General features: G+C 49.7%; 1 protein-coding gene across 3 annotated transcripts; it reads right to left on the bottom strand.

The window, feature by feature from the left end:
• Positions 1-202: 202 nt before the first annotated feature.
• CA14 (carbonic anhydrase 14) lies at positions 203-7432 on the bottom strand. 3 transcript variants are annotated; one of them, XM_059376022.1, is made up of 12 exons: positions 6889-7430; positions 6526-6626; positions 4425-4445; positions 3359-3538; positions 2853-2995; positions 2532-2627; positions 2284-2350; positions 1965-2122; positions 1744-1864; positions 1478-1498; positions 1279-1363; positions 203-1160 (listed from the first exon to the last, which is right to left on the bottom strand). In XM_059376022.1, exons 2-12 carry the CDS (start codon positions 6578-6580, stop codon positions 1097-1099), a joined length of 1011 nt encoding a protein of 336 aa, XP_059232005.1. In that variant the 5' UTR covers positions 6581-6626; positions 6889-7430; the 3' UTR covers positions 203-1096. The 3 variants fall into 3 exon arrangements, with proteins under 3 accessions (XP_059232005.1, XP_059232004.1, XP_059232006.1); XM_059376021.1 differs by having other exon boundaries at positions 6526-7430; XM_059376023.1 differs by lacking the exon at positions 4425-4445 and having other exon boundaries at positions 6526-7432.
• Positions 7433-13320: the final 5888 nt, after the last annotated feature.

The raw sequence follows: 13320 nt of genomic DNA, 5'->3' as shown, positions 1-13320 counted from the left end.
CTGGTATTACTGGAACTAATGTTTTAACCTCCTTGACCACCAGCATCCCTCCCCTCCCCAAGGTGAAGTGGAGGGTGCTGCGGTGAGCTGGCCCACTCCAGAGCTGCAATGCCACTGGAGAAGTCAGACTACCATGACATCACAGGGAAGGAGGGCAGATTTTTTTCTAGTTTTTAATTGGGGGATGGGAAGGGGGGTGGGGAGGTTTTCTATAAACTGTACCATTTTCTGCTGAGGATGGCATATTGCATCCTTTTAATCAAGGTGATTGTGATTTTGACTAATAAAAAGGACTTTATAATTGTGGGGGAACTTGGCTTTTAAGGGAGGGGATAACATGTTAATCGAAACCTCTGCCCTCCCACATCTCTTATCCAACCTCCTGCCTTATCTGGCAACCTCTGATTCCCTCCAGCATAGCTTTGGTATGAGGACAGAAATCTGGGCTGGCGCTCTCACATGTCAGGAACTTTGGGTTAAGTATTTTCCAGAGGCAGATCTCCCCTTGCTGGACTGGGGTAAAAAGAGTCATTTACCTATGCTTCTTTTCCCCTGTCCTTTGCCAACCTCTGCCACCTGAGGGATTAAGGAACTCCTCCACTCTCAAGAGCCCCAAAGGAAGACCAGAGGTGGGATTAGAAATTTTCATTTCCAGATATATTGAGCAAAAAAAAAAAAAAAAGAAAAAAGAAAAAAGAAAAATAAACCCCCAACAGCAGCAGCTCTTTTTCCTAAGGGTAGGTCCTGCCCTATATCTGGGGGAAAAGACATAAAGGTAAGGGGGTGGAGGACTTTGGGAGGTACATCCCCAACTTCCTCCACAGCTAAACACAATTTGCCATCTGCATTGTCAACATAGGGTTGTCCTGATCTGTACACTTCGAGAGGTCGAAGGCTCTGCTTAGTCCATGAACCAGTGCCTGTCTGTGCCTCTCTGTAGGGGCTGTCTGGAGGAAGGAGGTGTCTCTGCCCACTACTCTTAGAGTATTTTCTGACCAGCCCCTGCACCTCATTTTAGAAGCTCTCCGATTGGCACAAGGGGAAGGCATCCATGATGTTGGCAATGGGGCGGGGGTTGGGGGTCGGGAGAGGGGATCTACGCCTCTGTGGCTGGTGCTGAGGTGAAGACCACACTTTTCCCATTTCCCAGCCTCTTCTTCCTGGAAGGGGGAATAGTTCGTGGAAATTACTAGTGTCCTAGGTGAAACAGATTACAGATAGAATAGAGTGCTTTCAGTAGAAAAGAAAGGACTGAAGGAATGGAAAGTAGGACCTCACCGGATCTTCCTAGCGATGAAATAAACAGCCAGTAGAAGGCAAAGACAGCCAACTAAGATTCCCACTCCTAGACTCAGCATTTCGCCTGAGAGAGACAAACACGGAAGGTGTCATCCTAAGAGTGACAAAGATACCGAGACTTTGCCTTGTTCACTGTGGTGTGCCCCCCCCAGCCCCCACTTGGTTCAGGGTGTCTTACCTGTAGTATAGGAGGATTGCACTGTAAGGGAAGAAGACGCTGGTCAGTGGGACTTGAGTGCCCCATTCCAGCTGGGAGCAGCACACTATGCCTCCATGGTGGGGGAGATCATCACTTGGCACTCAAGGGACTGGTGGTAGTCCTAGTCCAAGCAAGTCCTAGAAACCCCTTTCCCTCCCAGCCTTTCTTTTCTTCCCAGGGGGCCCTAGTTCCTGTTGCTGTGCCCCGCAATTTCCCATCTCCTTTTCCAAGCCCGGTGCAGTCACCTTGGATGAAAGACGCAGAGACTGTTCGCTGATTGAGAGGCTGGGGGGCTCGGTAGTTCTGTACCAGGAGCTTAGAGGGCTCCTCTTCCGTGGAAAACAACGTCTCCTGAAGCTCTTTCAGCTGAGGAGTAGAAGGGTGGGTTGAGGGGAGAATTGTTATTATGTGGAGCAGGATAGGGTCTGAGGTTATGTTCCTGCTGCCTCACCTCTCCACGACTCACCTGTTCCACCGAGATCTGAGCCCTTTGATTGAAGACTGTCCACAGCACACTCTGATAGCAGGGGGGTGTGGTGAGTGAGCCGTTGTAGCGAAAGAACTGGTCCCGCCGTGGGGGGAGCAACTCTCCCACGTTGAAGGGAGGCACCAAAGTCTTCTGATCTAGAGGAGAACAGACTAGGACTCCTCTTTCCCTCACTGTACCCCAGCTTACCTAGATAGAGCTCCCAGAAGCAAAACCTCTGGCCCCTAACTCATTGTCATCCTAGACCTCATAGGCCTTTTTGGGCAAGTACCCCTGAGGTCCAATCTCACAGGCTCACCTTTATGCCTAATTTCATGCAAGTGACTCAGAATGTGTTCATAAACTGGATTCTTGGTCTCACCCACCTGGAAAGGGAGAGAGTTTGGAATGAGTCCCCGTTTGAAGTATGATGTTCACATATAGAATAAATTGACAGAGTGGGTTGCTGACTAGCCTAGGGAAAGTAGCAATAGACATGGGGAGAATAGGACTGGAGGGTGTAGAGAGATTGGAGAGAAACCTGGGAGGGTCTGGGGGGCCACTGACCTCAATGAGGATGCCCAAGACAGCCAGCCCCTGGGGCTTTGGAGCAGCCTCACTCAAGCTGTCATAGGAATCAGAATCATAATGTACAATGTGGAGCTGAGGGAGGGGAGAGAGAATTAAGTCATTTAATGTTTCTCCATTACCCCTTCCCAAATGCTTTGACCCTAGCCACCACCACCACCTCCAGAGTGCCCTAAACCTGTCCCACGAAGGTTGGCCTTATTCTCCAAGTATGACTTTCCCCAGTTTCCAGATTCTTCCTTTCCCTGGCACCAACCATGCCCGTCGCTATGTCCCAGTCCATGCTTTGCTCCCCGGTACCTCAGCAGCGGTGGCTTCACTGTTGATCTGGTGCTCTGATCCACCCAGTGATCCTGTCTTGCCCCAGTGCAGGTGGAGCTGGGCAGCTACATATTTTCGGGGAAGTCCCTCCAGATACATGGTAGAGGGCAGAGAGAGTTGCACTGTGATGACAAGAGAGCAAGCTAGGGTTGGGGGAGGAGTGTGGAGACATTCATACCCCTCTGATGCCACTGTTTCTTAGGAGACTCGGGCCAGCCTTTTCTACCTCCGTTCCCCAGTGGCACCCAGTCCTTCCTACCACCGCTTTCCTAGCATATCTTTCCCTTTCTCAGTGAGGATCAAGTTGAGGTTATGATGCTAAATCCACCCTGATTGTAAACATTCACTCCCCACCTTTGGCTTTCGTACCTCCAGATTTGTAGATGAAGCCTTCTGAGAATTTAGAAGCTAGGCAAATGCTTCTTTTCCCTGACTCCTAAGATTGGAACTGGAGTTTATCCCTCCGTGGAGCCTGGGCTTTTTACCTGTGTGGCCATTATTGTGCAGGTCCAAAGGCTCAGTGCTAGGCTGGTCATATCCATGGGGCTGCAGGGGACGTAACTCAGGATCGAAAGTCACACTGTCTGTCTGGATATTGATGGGGGATTGGGCATTGCTTCCACATTCAGGGTAAGAGGCTGGCCAGTGGTCTTGACCATGTGGGCCTGGTGGAGATTACCATGGTCATTTGTCCTGCCTTCCAAGCCCCAGCCACCCTTCAGGAACCCCCTCCCACCCCAACCTTTGGTGAAGACCCCAGGTGTAGGGCTATGTGAGGAAGGGGTCCCTGGTGGACTTGATGCAGCAGCACCCTTCACCTTCCCTGAGACAGTGATGATTCCCCCGCTTGTCTGATAGATAAGAGTAGTGGCTTTTACTTACCTGTAGTTTGGGGACAAGAAAGCTGAATGAAAGGAAAAGGGATGGATAGAAAACCTGCATGCCTGGAAAGGTGGGACTAGAGCCAAAGCAGGAAAGCTAGGGAAATAAAATGATCCTAGAATGATGAATGATTCTTGGGGTCCCCCCAGGAAGTGGCCTGGGGATTCCGTTCCTTCTTTTCGCTCTCACACAGGACTTTGCATTGACTCTGGAATTTGCTTATTAGTCAGAAATTCAAAGGAATTGAGTCCACCTCTGTCAGGGTCACCAACTATCCTGCCAGCCTCCTGGATGGACCTCAGGCTCTGTCTCGATTCCAGATTAAGTAGGATCTCTGAGGTCAGAAAAGGCGCCAAGAAGTGGTGGATGGGCAGCTAAGATCAGTGTTCCTTTCCCTACCTGGTTTCCTCTCCACTCCAGCTCCCTCATCCCCACACACACTGACTGAGGACATCACTGGCCTTTCTGCTGAATCCGGAGGTGTGGGATTTGACAGAACCGGGTCTAGGAGTCATATATGTAAAAGGTAGGGCCTGGGGGTCTGGGGGAGGGAGAAGCTGGGGTCGGAAGCTAAAGGCAACTCCCCACCCACTCGAAAGAAGTCTTCCCGGCAGGTGAAGAGTTCCCAGTGCGAAAGGGGTAGCGGAAGGCCCTGGGTTCTGCTCTCACCCTCGTATGTCCAGTGTTGACCTGCAAGGCAGAGAGAGTAGGGTGGCCGCCAGCCCTCTCCCTCCCGCGGACACTGCGCCGCCCCACCTCCCTCTCTTCTCCCTTTCTTCTTTCCCCACCCTCCTCCCAGAGCACTTCTCGGAGGAAGCCCTGAAACCGGACACCTCGCCGGAAAGGTCGGGGGCCCTATTTAAAATCACCAGCCCCGCGGCTAGGGAGCTTGCTGAGCAGAGGGGGGAGGAGAAAGGAATAGGTAGAGCCCGGAGACTAAAATTAACCCCGATCCAAAAGTACAGCTTGCCCCGCCCTCCCTTAGCTCCCGCCAGAGCCAAGCCAGTCCGACACTTAGAAGATTAGGGTGAGGTGAGGGTGTGGACAGAGGATTTGGAAGAGAGAGACTAGAACTGGGGAGTGGGAGGGGAGGAAGGTTGTGTGCGGGGAAGGAGGCTTGGGGTGGGGGGGCGGAGGACGGATGCTGCTCCCCAGGGGAGAAGAGCCGTTATTCATTGGGTTTGAAGCACCCCGTCCGTCCTGGCCTGAGGCGAGGCCCTTGGCTGTGAATTAACATTCAAGTCCTTCGTGTCCTAGGAGCTCTAAAGGAAACTTTGCCCATTACCAGGAGCCTCGGCTCTCTAGATCCCCAGATGGCTAGGGAAGGTGGGAGTCGGGGCAGGTCCACGCCACGTTGAGGGTGGTCGTGGGTGGGCACTGGCAGCCAGGCTGGCAGACACAGGCTGAAAGTGAGGCATTGTGTGCAGAACAGAGAGCTGCCAACTGGGTCACATGCCAGGCTCCCGTGCAGTCCTATCTCAGGCCGAAAGCCTGAGGTGGGGGTAGGGGGTGCTTCTGGTCCAGTCTCACCCAGGGCCAAAGGGCTTCAGCGGGAAAAGGAAGGCTTTCCCCCAGGTTTTCTCTCTTTTATTCCCATTCTAGTTCAAATTCAAGCTCTGGGGGAAAAACATCCTAAATTCCTTCCGATCTCTCTCACTCCCTCAAATTCCTCAGACTTCTGAGACATCCTGGATCTCATCCTTGGGCTCTTTTCTCACCCATCCCCTGGTTCAGACAACTCTGAAAGGCAGCCCAAGGGGCAGGGCTGGAGGCAGCCTCTCCCTCACCAGCTCCATGGGACTCTCGGTTAACTTGAATTCCGCATTCAGTCTGCGGCAGGCTCACAGCCTTGCCTTTCCCCTCCCGCCAAATCCTCGACCTGCTGGTTTTTCACCTCTTCCTCTTCTTTCCCTGGTTTTTTCTTTTCCCTCAGATGTACTTTCCAACTCTCCATTTGGCGGCCCCTCACTCCTTCATCCTCCCTGCAGTCCTCTTCTGCTCTCCAGGCCCTTGCCCTCACCCTGCTCCTTCAAGGGATCTTAATTACACACTTACTGTGTACCGCGACTGTGCTAGGCATAGGTAACACAAAAATGAGGGGGTAGGGGTCCTGGGGACTCTCTTGGGAGCCCTGAGGCCTGTTCTCCTTATCTCCTGGGAGCTTCTGAAAATCCTTTGTAGGCTGTAAAGGCCCAACAATGCTATTATTGCTACTGCTTTCAGGGAGATACTGGGAAGGCTCCATAGAATCAAGCATGGACATTGGCCATGAGGTTCATGAGTGAGGATCAGGGTCTGAGTTAGTCAGGAGGCGCAAGGGTATCCCCCCACCCCCATCAGTCCTCTCTATTTTTTTACGCCCTACCTCCTTGGCTCCCTCAGTTGAGGGAGATCAGAAATAAAGAAGGCCCAGGAGGGTTGCCTGGGACTAGGGCAGTGCAGGAAAGAGTGCGGAGAGAATCTGTAGCTTGCAAGGAGATTCCTGCAGTGTGTGTCCACATCCTGTTCCCCAGCTAGCTCCCCAACCCTCCCCCCATCCCCACAAACAGCAAGGCTGGATAGGCAAAAGGGAAAGAAGGAAAGTGCTCTTTTCCCCACTCCTCTCTCTTCTCCCACATCCCGGAGTCCATTATTATTCAAGCTCCTAGTCTTCCTTTTATATCTCTCCCTCTTCCGCCCCCTCTCCGCTCCCCCCCCCACTCCATTAAGTAAACCTGGCAGCTTTTGGACATCAGCACAGTCAGACACACAGATATCCAGATGTACCTACCCCCTTCAGCAGCCAGGATCCAAATCACCTCCAGCAGGAGAGTGAAGAACAACATGGTATCCCCGGAAGAAGCAGGTACTGGGAGTTTGGGGAATAGAGGGCTAGGGTTGGCCAAGAAACGGGGGTGGGGGGGGGACGACAGAGAGGGAGGGAGGGACAGAGCGGGAAAGAGTGAGAGAGGAGTTTCTTGGAGCTGAGCTGATTTTATTTATCTCTTTTTCTCTAGCTGTCTCTGTGTCTCTGTCTCTGTGTCTGTGTCTCTGTCTCTGTCTCCAAATCCAGGGGATTTGGTTTTCAGGATAGCGTAGGGTTTGGGATCCCTGGGACAAATGTCTCGCTTCCTCTCTCTCTTATTTAATCTACCTCTACAGTCTTCACTCCACTTGCTGGCCGGTGACTTCACAATTGCCTCCCGCTTTTAAGGTGGCTCTGGATGAGTGTACGTGGTGGTGGGGGGGTGCTGCCTGGGTTGCTGGCGAACAGCTCCTTAAATAGCCTATTAGGCATGCGGAGCTGGAGCGTGCAGCCGGTTCACGGGGAGCCCTGGCCCTGGCTCAGGAGCGCAGCTGGGGTTTAGCTCTTCCTTCCTCTGCTCTTCTCATGGGCACTGGCCAGGTGGGTGTCCCCTAGAGCAGGCCTGGGGCATGGAAGGAGGGCTTGGGGGTCCAGTCCAGGCCCTCATTTTCGGAGGAGCAACTCCTCTGGGTGGCCTGGGGCAGAGGGCGGGAAGCCCTGCTCCCTGTCCCCGGCAGAAGCGGAGCTGCCTCGGAATGGAGAGTCCAGAGTTCCAAGATAGGAGTTGGAGACCCAGGGTGCAGGTGAAGGGTAGGAAGTCCAGGGCTAAAACCCAGCTTGTGGAAAATAAAGAAGAGAAGTGAGGCAAGAGAACTTGTTTGGAGCGATCTCTTAATGCGCCTGTCACCACCCCCTTCCCACGGTGAGGCCTGGGTCCACGTGCCTGTGTGGCCTGGGTGGGTGGGGGGGTGGTTTTGTTTGCTGTATAAAGCCCATTTGTGTGCCCAGCGGGGGAGGGGCTGCAGCAGCACCATGGAGAGACAGCGGCTCCAACTGCCAGACCCAGCCACCTCCCTCCCCAGGGAGCCCAGATCTAGGGCGGCTTTTGTCATTGAAGAGGACACTGACCCTTGGCAGGGAGACCAGGGCAGGAGGAGAGATGGGTGAGACCTCTGAAACAATCATTACCACCGTAAAAAAAAAAAAAAAAAAGGCGGACTTTAGAGAAAGGGAGGGGAGGGAGCTGAGAGACCATGTGATCTAGTTGGAAGTGGGGCCCAGGGTCTTCCCTCCCGCTCAACAAAGAGCCAAGGGGCCCGACCTGTGGGACTGAGTGAAATCTACCACTGGGAGCTGGATGTGTAGAGCATGGCGGCTGCTGGGTCTCAGGAATGTGGGCTGGTGCCTGTTTCCCCACGGGACTGGAAATCCCGATCGGAATGTACATCCTAAATCCCCCATTAGAGAATGTGAAATAATTTCCAGCCAGGCATTGAGACCTCTTTCTCCTCCGCGCCCTTCGCCAGAGTCACCCGCCTGAGGATGTGCCCATTTGAGCTCCCTCTGCGCTGGCCCCTCCGCCAAGGAGCAAGAAATAGCCAAAACAAAGGGAGCAGAAGCTAAATAAGGGAGCAGGAGAAAAGCCAAATGAACAGAATAATGCATGCGCCTGGCTCATCAGTGCCTGCCCAGGCAGGAGCCACCATGCCTTCCTGGCACCCCCACCCTCATTGATCTGCGATGCAAAACTATTAGGCAGATATAGTTTCCTTCGTTTTCTCATCATCACCCTCAGAATTATTTTTTCCCTTCCAAAGTGCAGTTTATATTTTGAGGTTCCCCCAAAGCCCCACCCCTCTCGTCTAAGAAGAGTACAAGGCATAAAGTGTAAACTAGACATCTTGGGAATCAGGATAGTTAATAGAGAGAAATACAGAAACAGAAAAGAAGAAAAGTGGAGACATTTATTTCCTGGGGGTAAAGAGTGGGCCTGGACAGAATGACCTAGCCAGGTCAGAGTTCCCTTCCAGAAGCTGAAATTCTAATTCAGCTTCCCCTAAACCTGTAGGCGCCACCTCCTGGTTGTCTCAGGAATTTTTTAAAAACCAAGAATTAGGGGCACCTGGGTGGCTCAGTGTGTTAAAGCCTCTGCCTTCCGCTCAGGTCAAGATCCCAGGGTCCTGGAATCGAGCCCTCCATCGGGCTCTCTGCTTGGCAAGGGACCTGTTTCCCTCCCCCCCCCCTCTCTGCCTGCCTCTCTGCCTACTTGTGATCTCTGTCAAATAAATAAATAAAATCTTAAAAAAAAAATAAAATGGGGTCGCCTGGGTGGCTCAGTTGGTTAAGCAGCTGCCTTCGGCTCAGGTCATGATCCCAGCGTCCTGGGATCGAGTCCCACGTCGGACTCCTTGCTCAGCAGGGAGACTGCTTCTCCCTCTGACTCTGCCTGCCTCTCTGTCTGCCTGTGCTTGCTCACTCTCTCTCTGACAAATAAATTTGAAAAAAACAAACAAAAAAAAGGTTTATCTAAAAAAAATAAATAAAACCAAGAATTAATTAATTAATGAGTTTATTTATTTATTTTGACACACAGAGAGAGATCACAAGTAGGTAGAGAGGCAGGTGGTGGGGGGGGGGGGGGGAAGCAGCCTCCCGGGAAGAGCAGAGAGCCTGATGTGGGATGGATCCCAGGAGGGAGATCATGATCTGCGCAGAAGGCAGAGGCCCAACCAACTGAGCCACCCAGGTGCCCCTAAATTCTAAAATTTTAATTAAAGTGTGTGTGTGTGATTGTTTCAGGGAAGTGTTTTGCTGCTGGTGGGACTTGGGATTTTTGCTTACAGGAATAAACATTGTTTCACAAAAATGTCCAACCCCAAACCAGCAGTTTCCCACTTCTAAGTGAGCAGCCTTTCCAGGCCCTGGTGCTTCCTAAGCGGACAAAGGCCTTTCCTAAGCGGACAAAGGTTTCTGGGTGGGAGGGAGAAAGGAGACAAGCACTGACCTCAGGGAACTTGTCCTTATTTTGATCTTTGGCTCCACTATGATATTTCTGTTGCACCAAGCTAATTTGGAGTATGTGTTAAGAGGATCTTTATACGTTAAAACAAAACAAAATGCCTTCCCACGTCCCACTCCCTTCACCTCAGTAGCTACTCAAACTCTGGCTCTTCTGTTTTAATTCCTACTTCTCCAGCACAATTCTTAGCCCGACTTGGCTAAACACAAAGGCGTTCCACTGCCTTCTGGCGCCATCTCCTGTCCTTTCAAAAGCAGTTGAAATGTGAGCAGGTCAGAGAATCAAGTGTCCAACTGTGGTAGCTTTTTGGTTTGTTCTTTCTTAAAAGGTCCTTTTTATTTTATTATTAATTTTTTTACTTAAATGACCTCTACACCTCATGTGGGTTTCCAACTTACAACCCCCGAGATCAAGAGGGTCATGCTCTTTCAAATGATCCAGCCAGGCATCCTATTAAGAAGTCCTTTTAAAAAGGATATTTAGGGGGCGCCTGGGTGGCTCAGTGGGTTAAAGCCTCTGCCTTTGGCTCAGGTCATGATCCCGGGGGTCCTGGGATTGAGCCCCGAATGGAGCCCCGCATGGAACCCTGCATTGGGCCCCGCTCAGCGGAAGCCTTCTTCCTCCTCTCTCTCTGCCTGCTTCTCTGCCTAATTGTGATCTGTCTGTCAAATAAATAAATAAAATATTAAAAAAATAATAAATAAAAAGGATATTTAGGGGCGCCTCTGACTCCTGCTCCCCATGCTTATGCGTACTCTTTCTCTCTCTCTGTCAGATAAATAAGTAAAATCCTAAAAAAAAAAAAAAAGATATTTAAGCTCAATAAATGTCCTAAATAGTCTAAAACACCTTACAGGAGCCCACTAAGCCCTCTGAGTTTGTGTGGTGGGTATATAAGAGTTCAGTGTGGGAGGGAGGCTAATCAAAAAGAAAGGAGGGGTGCCTGGTGGCTCAGTCACCTAGGGTCTGCCTTCAGCTTGTGTCCTGATCTCAGGGTCCTGGGGTCCAGCCCTGCATCGGGCTCCCTGCTCAAGCCTGCTTCTCCCTACCCCTCATGCTCTCTAACAAATAAATTAAAAAATAATAATAATAAAAGCAAAAAGAAAGGAGAATGACCAACGCAAGAACTTACTCAAGCAATACAGTTGGTAACTAATTATTGAGAAAAGGGAACCAATGAGGAGACAATTAGATGGAATCCAATTTCATAAAAGAGCAAGTAACTTTGTGCCATGAAATAATGTAGACGCAGAGATATTCTAATTTGGTAGATGATCACATTTATTATCACATGCTTGTCTTCTAACACTTGAGTACTGAAGCCCCTTAAGCAAACACAAGAATTTCAAGAATTGAAGTCAGAGAAAAAAAGAATTAAAGTCAAAGTTATTTGGGAGAGGGGTGGTCAAAATTCTGGATCATTTTCTCAGCTTTCCAGTTCACATTGCCCAACAAATGCAATGTGAGACTACTGTAGACAGAAGACAGACCTGAAATCTTGTAATTTTTTTTTTCAGGATTTCATTTATTTGAGAGAGAGAGATCACAAGTAGGCAGGCAGAGAGAGAGGGAGAAGCAGACTCCCCACTGAGCAGGGAGCCCCATGCGGGGCTCCATCCCAGGACCCTGAGATCATGACCTGAGCTGAAAGCAGATGCTTAACCCACTGAACCACCCAGGTACCCTTGAAATCTTGTAACTTTCATCAAAAAGTAACACATTTTTGAAAGGGACAGGAGTCTAGGGGCGCCTTGGTGGCTCAGTGGGTTAAGCTACTGCCTTTGGCTCAAGTCATGATCTCAGGGTCCTAAGATGGAGCCCCGCATCCGGCTTTCTGCTCAGTGGGGAGCCTGCTCTTCCCCCGCCCCCCCACCCCCACCACCTGCCTCTCTGCCTACTTGTGATCTCTCTGTCTCTGTCAAAATAAATAAAGAACATCTTAAAAAAAATAAAAGGACGTGAGTCTTAAAAGGTTAAGTGACTTGGCTGAAGTCATATAGAAATATTTCTGGGACAAAGAATCAGGTTCTGACTGACCCCTCACTCAAAGCATGTTAAAATGCTTTAAAGAACAATACCAAAAACCTTTAAGGAAAATAGAGGTTTTTTTTTTTTTTTTTTTTTTTTTAATAGAGGACATTTCTGGTTCTGGCTGTTGCTCCTGCCTCAGTTAGTTCCCTGTAGTAGCTGAGGAGGCATTGCTGGAAGAAGGAAGTCCAAAACCCAACAAATCTTTTTTTTTTTTTTTTAACCTTCAAGTAATTTTTTTAAAAAACGACTTTATTTATTTATTTGACAGACAGAGATCAAAAGTAGGCAGAGAGGCAGGCAGAGAGAGGGGAAAGGGAAGCAGGCCCCCTGCTGAGCAGGGAGCCCTATTTGGGACTCAATCCCAGGACCCTGAGATCATGACCTGAGCCGAAGGCAGAGGCTTAACCCACTGAGCCACTCAGGTGCCCCAACTTCAAGTAATTTTTAAGGAACATCTGCAAAAGTGGAATGCAGCTATTAATGAGCTCATAGATTCTATATTCTTTCTACTGTTCTACTATCAAATGCACTTATTATTTCGGGTATTACATATATTTTAATTAAGTAGTACTTTCACAGGGTGGTTATAAATCCATTCACATTGGGAAAAATTGACTTTTTCCTCCTTAAAAAAGAAACAAAAACGGGGGACCCTTGGGTGGTTCAGTTGGTTAAGCCTCAGACTAAATCTCAGCTCAGATCTTGATTTGGGGGTCGTGAGTTCAAGCCTCACTTTGTGGTTTTTCATTTTTTTAAAAATTTTTAGAAGATTTTATTTATTTATTTGACAGAGAGAGAAAGAGAGAGAGAGAGCACAAGTGGGGGAGTGGCAGGCAGAGGGAGAGGGAGAAGCAGGCTCCCCGCTGAGCAAAGACCAGGATGCGGGGCTGAATGAATCCCAGGACCCTGGGATCAGGACCTGAACCAAAGGCAGACCTTTAACAAATTGAGCCACCCAGGAACCACTTTTTCGTCTTCCCCTTCCTCCCTCTCTCCCTCCCTTCCTTCCTTCTTTCTTTTTTGTTTAGATTCTATGAGAGAGAGAGAGAGAGAGGGAGAGCACAAGCAGGGGAAAAAACAGGCAGAGGGAGAAGCAGACTCCCCCTCAAGCAAGGAGCCCCACATAGGGTTTGATTCCAGGACCCAGGGATCATGACCTGAGCTGAAGGCAGACTCTTAAACATCTGAGCCACTCGGGTGTCCCTCAAGCCCACTTTGGACTCCACACTGGGCATGCAGCCTACTTAAAAAAATAAACAAATAAAAACAAAGGAAATGATTACTAAGAGCTGGCTCTAGAATGGTAGAAAACATTGGATCTTAGCAATGGCTTGTCACTTTTCCTTTTAATTATTATTATTTTTTTTTAATTTTTTTTAAATTTTTTTTATTTGACAGACAGACCATAAGTAGGCAGAGAGGCAGGCAGAAAGAGAGAGGAGGAGGAGGCAGGCTCCCCGCTGAGCAGAGAGCCCGATGTGAGGCTCGATCCCAGGACCCTGGGTTCATGAACTGAGCTGAAGGCAGAGGCTTTAACCACTGAGCCACCCAGGTGCCCCTAAAATTTTTATTTTTTAAAGATTTTATTTTATTATTATTATTATTATTATTTTAGATTTTATTTATTTATTTGACAGACAGAGATCAGAAGTAGGCAGAGAGGCAGGCAGAGAGAGAGAGGAGGAAGCAGGTTCCCTGCCGAGCAGAGAACCCAATGCAGGGCTCGATCC

This window comes from Mustela nigripes, chromosome 14, assembly GCF_022355385.1.
Source record: "Mustela nigripes isolate SB6536 chromosome 14, MUSNIG.SB6536, whole genome shotgun sequence".
NCBI classification, from domain to species: domain Eukaryota; kingdom Metazoa; phylum Chordata; class Mammalia; order Carnivora; family Mustelidae; genus Mustela; species Mustela nigripes.
The sequence above is the reverse complement of the archived record's forward strand: the minus strand, read 5'-3'. Positions and strand labels throughout refer to the sequence as shown.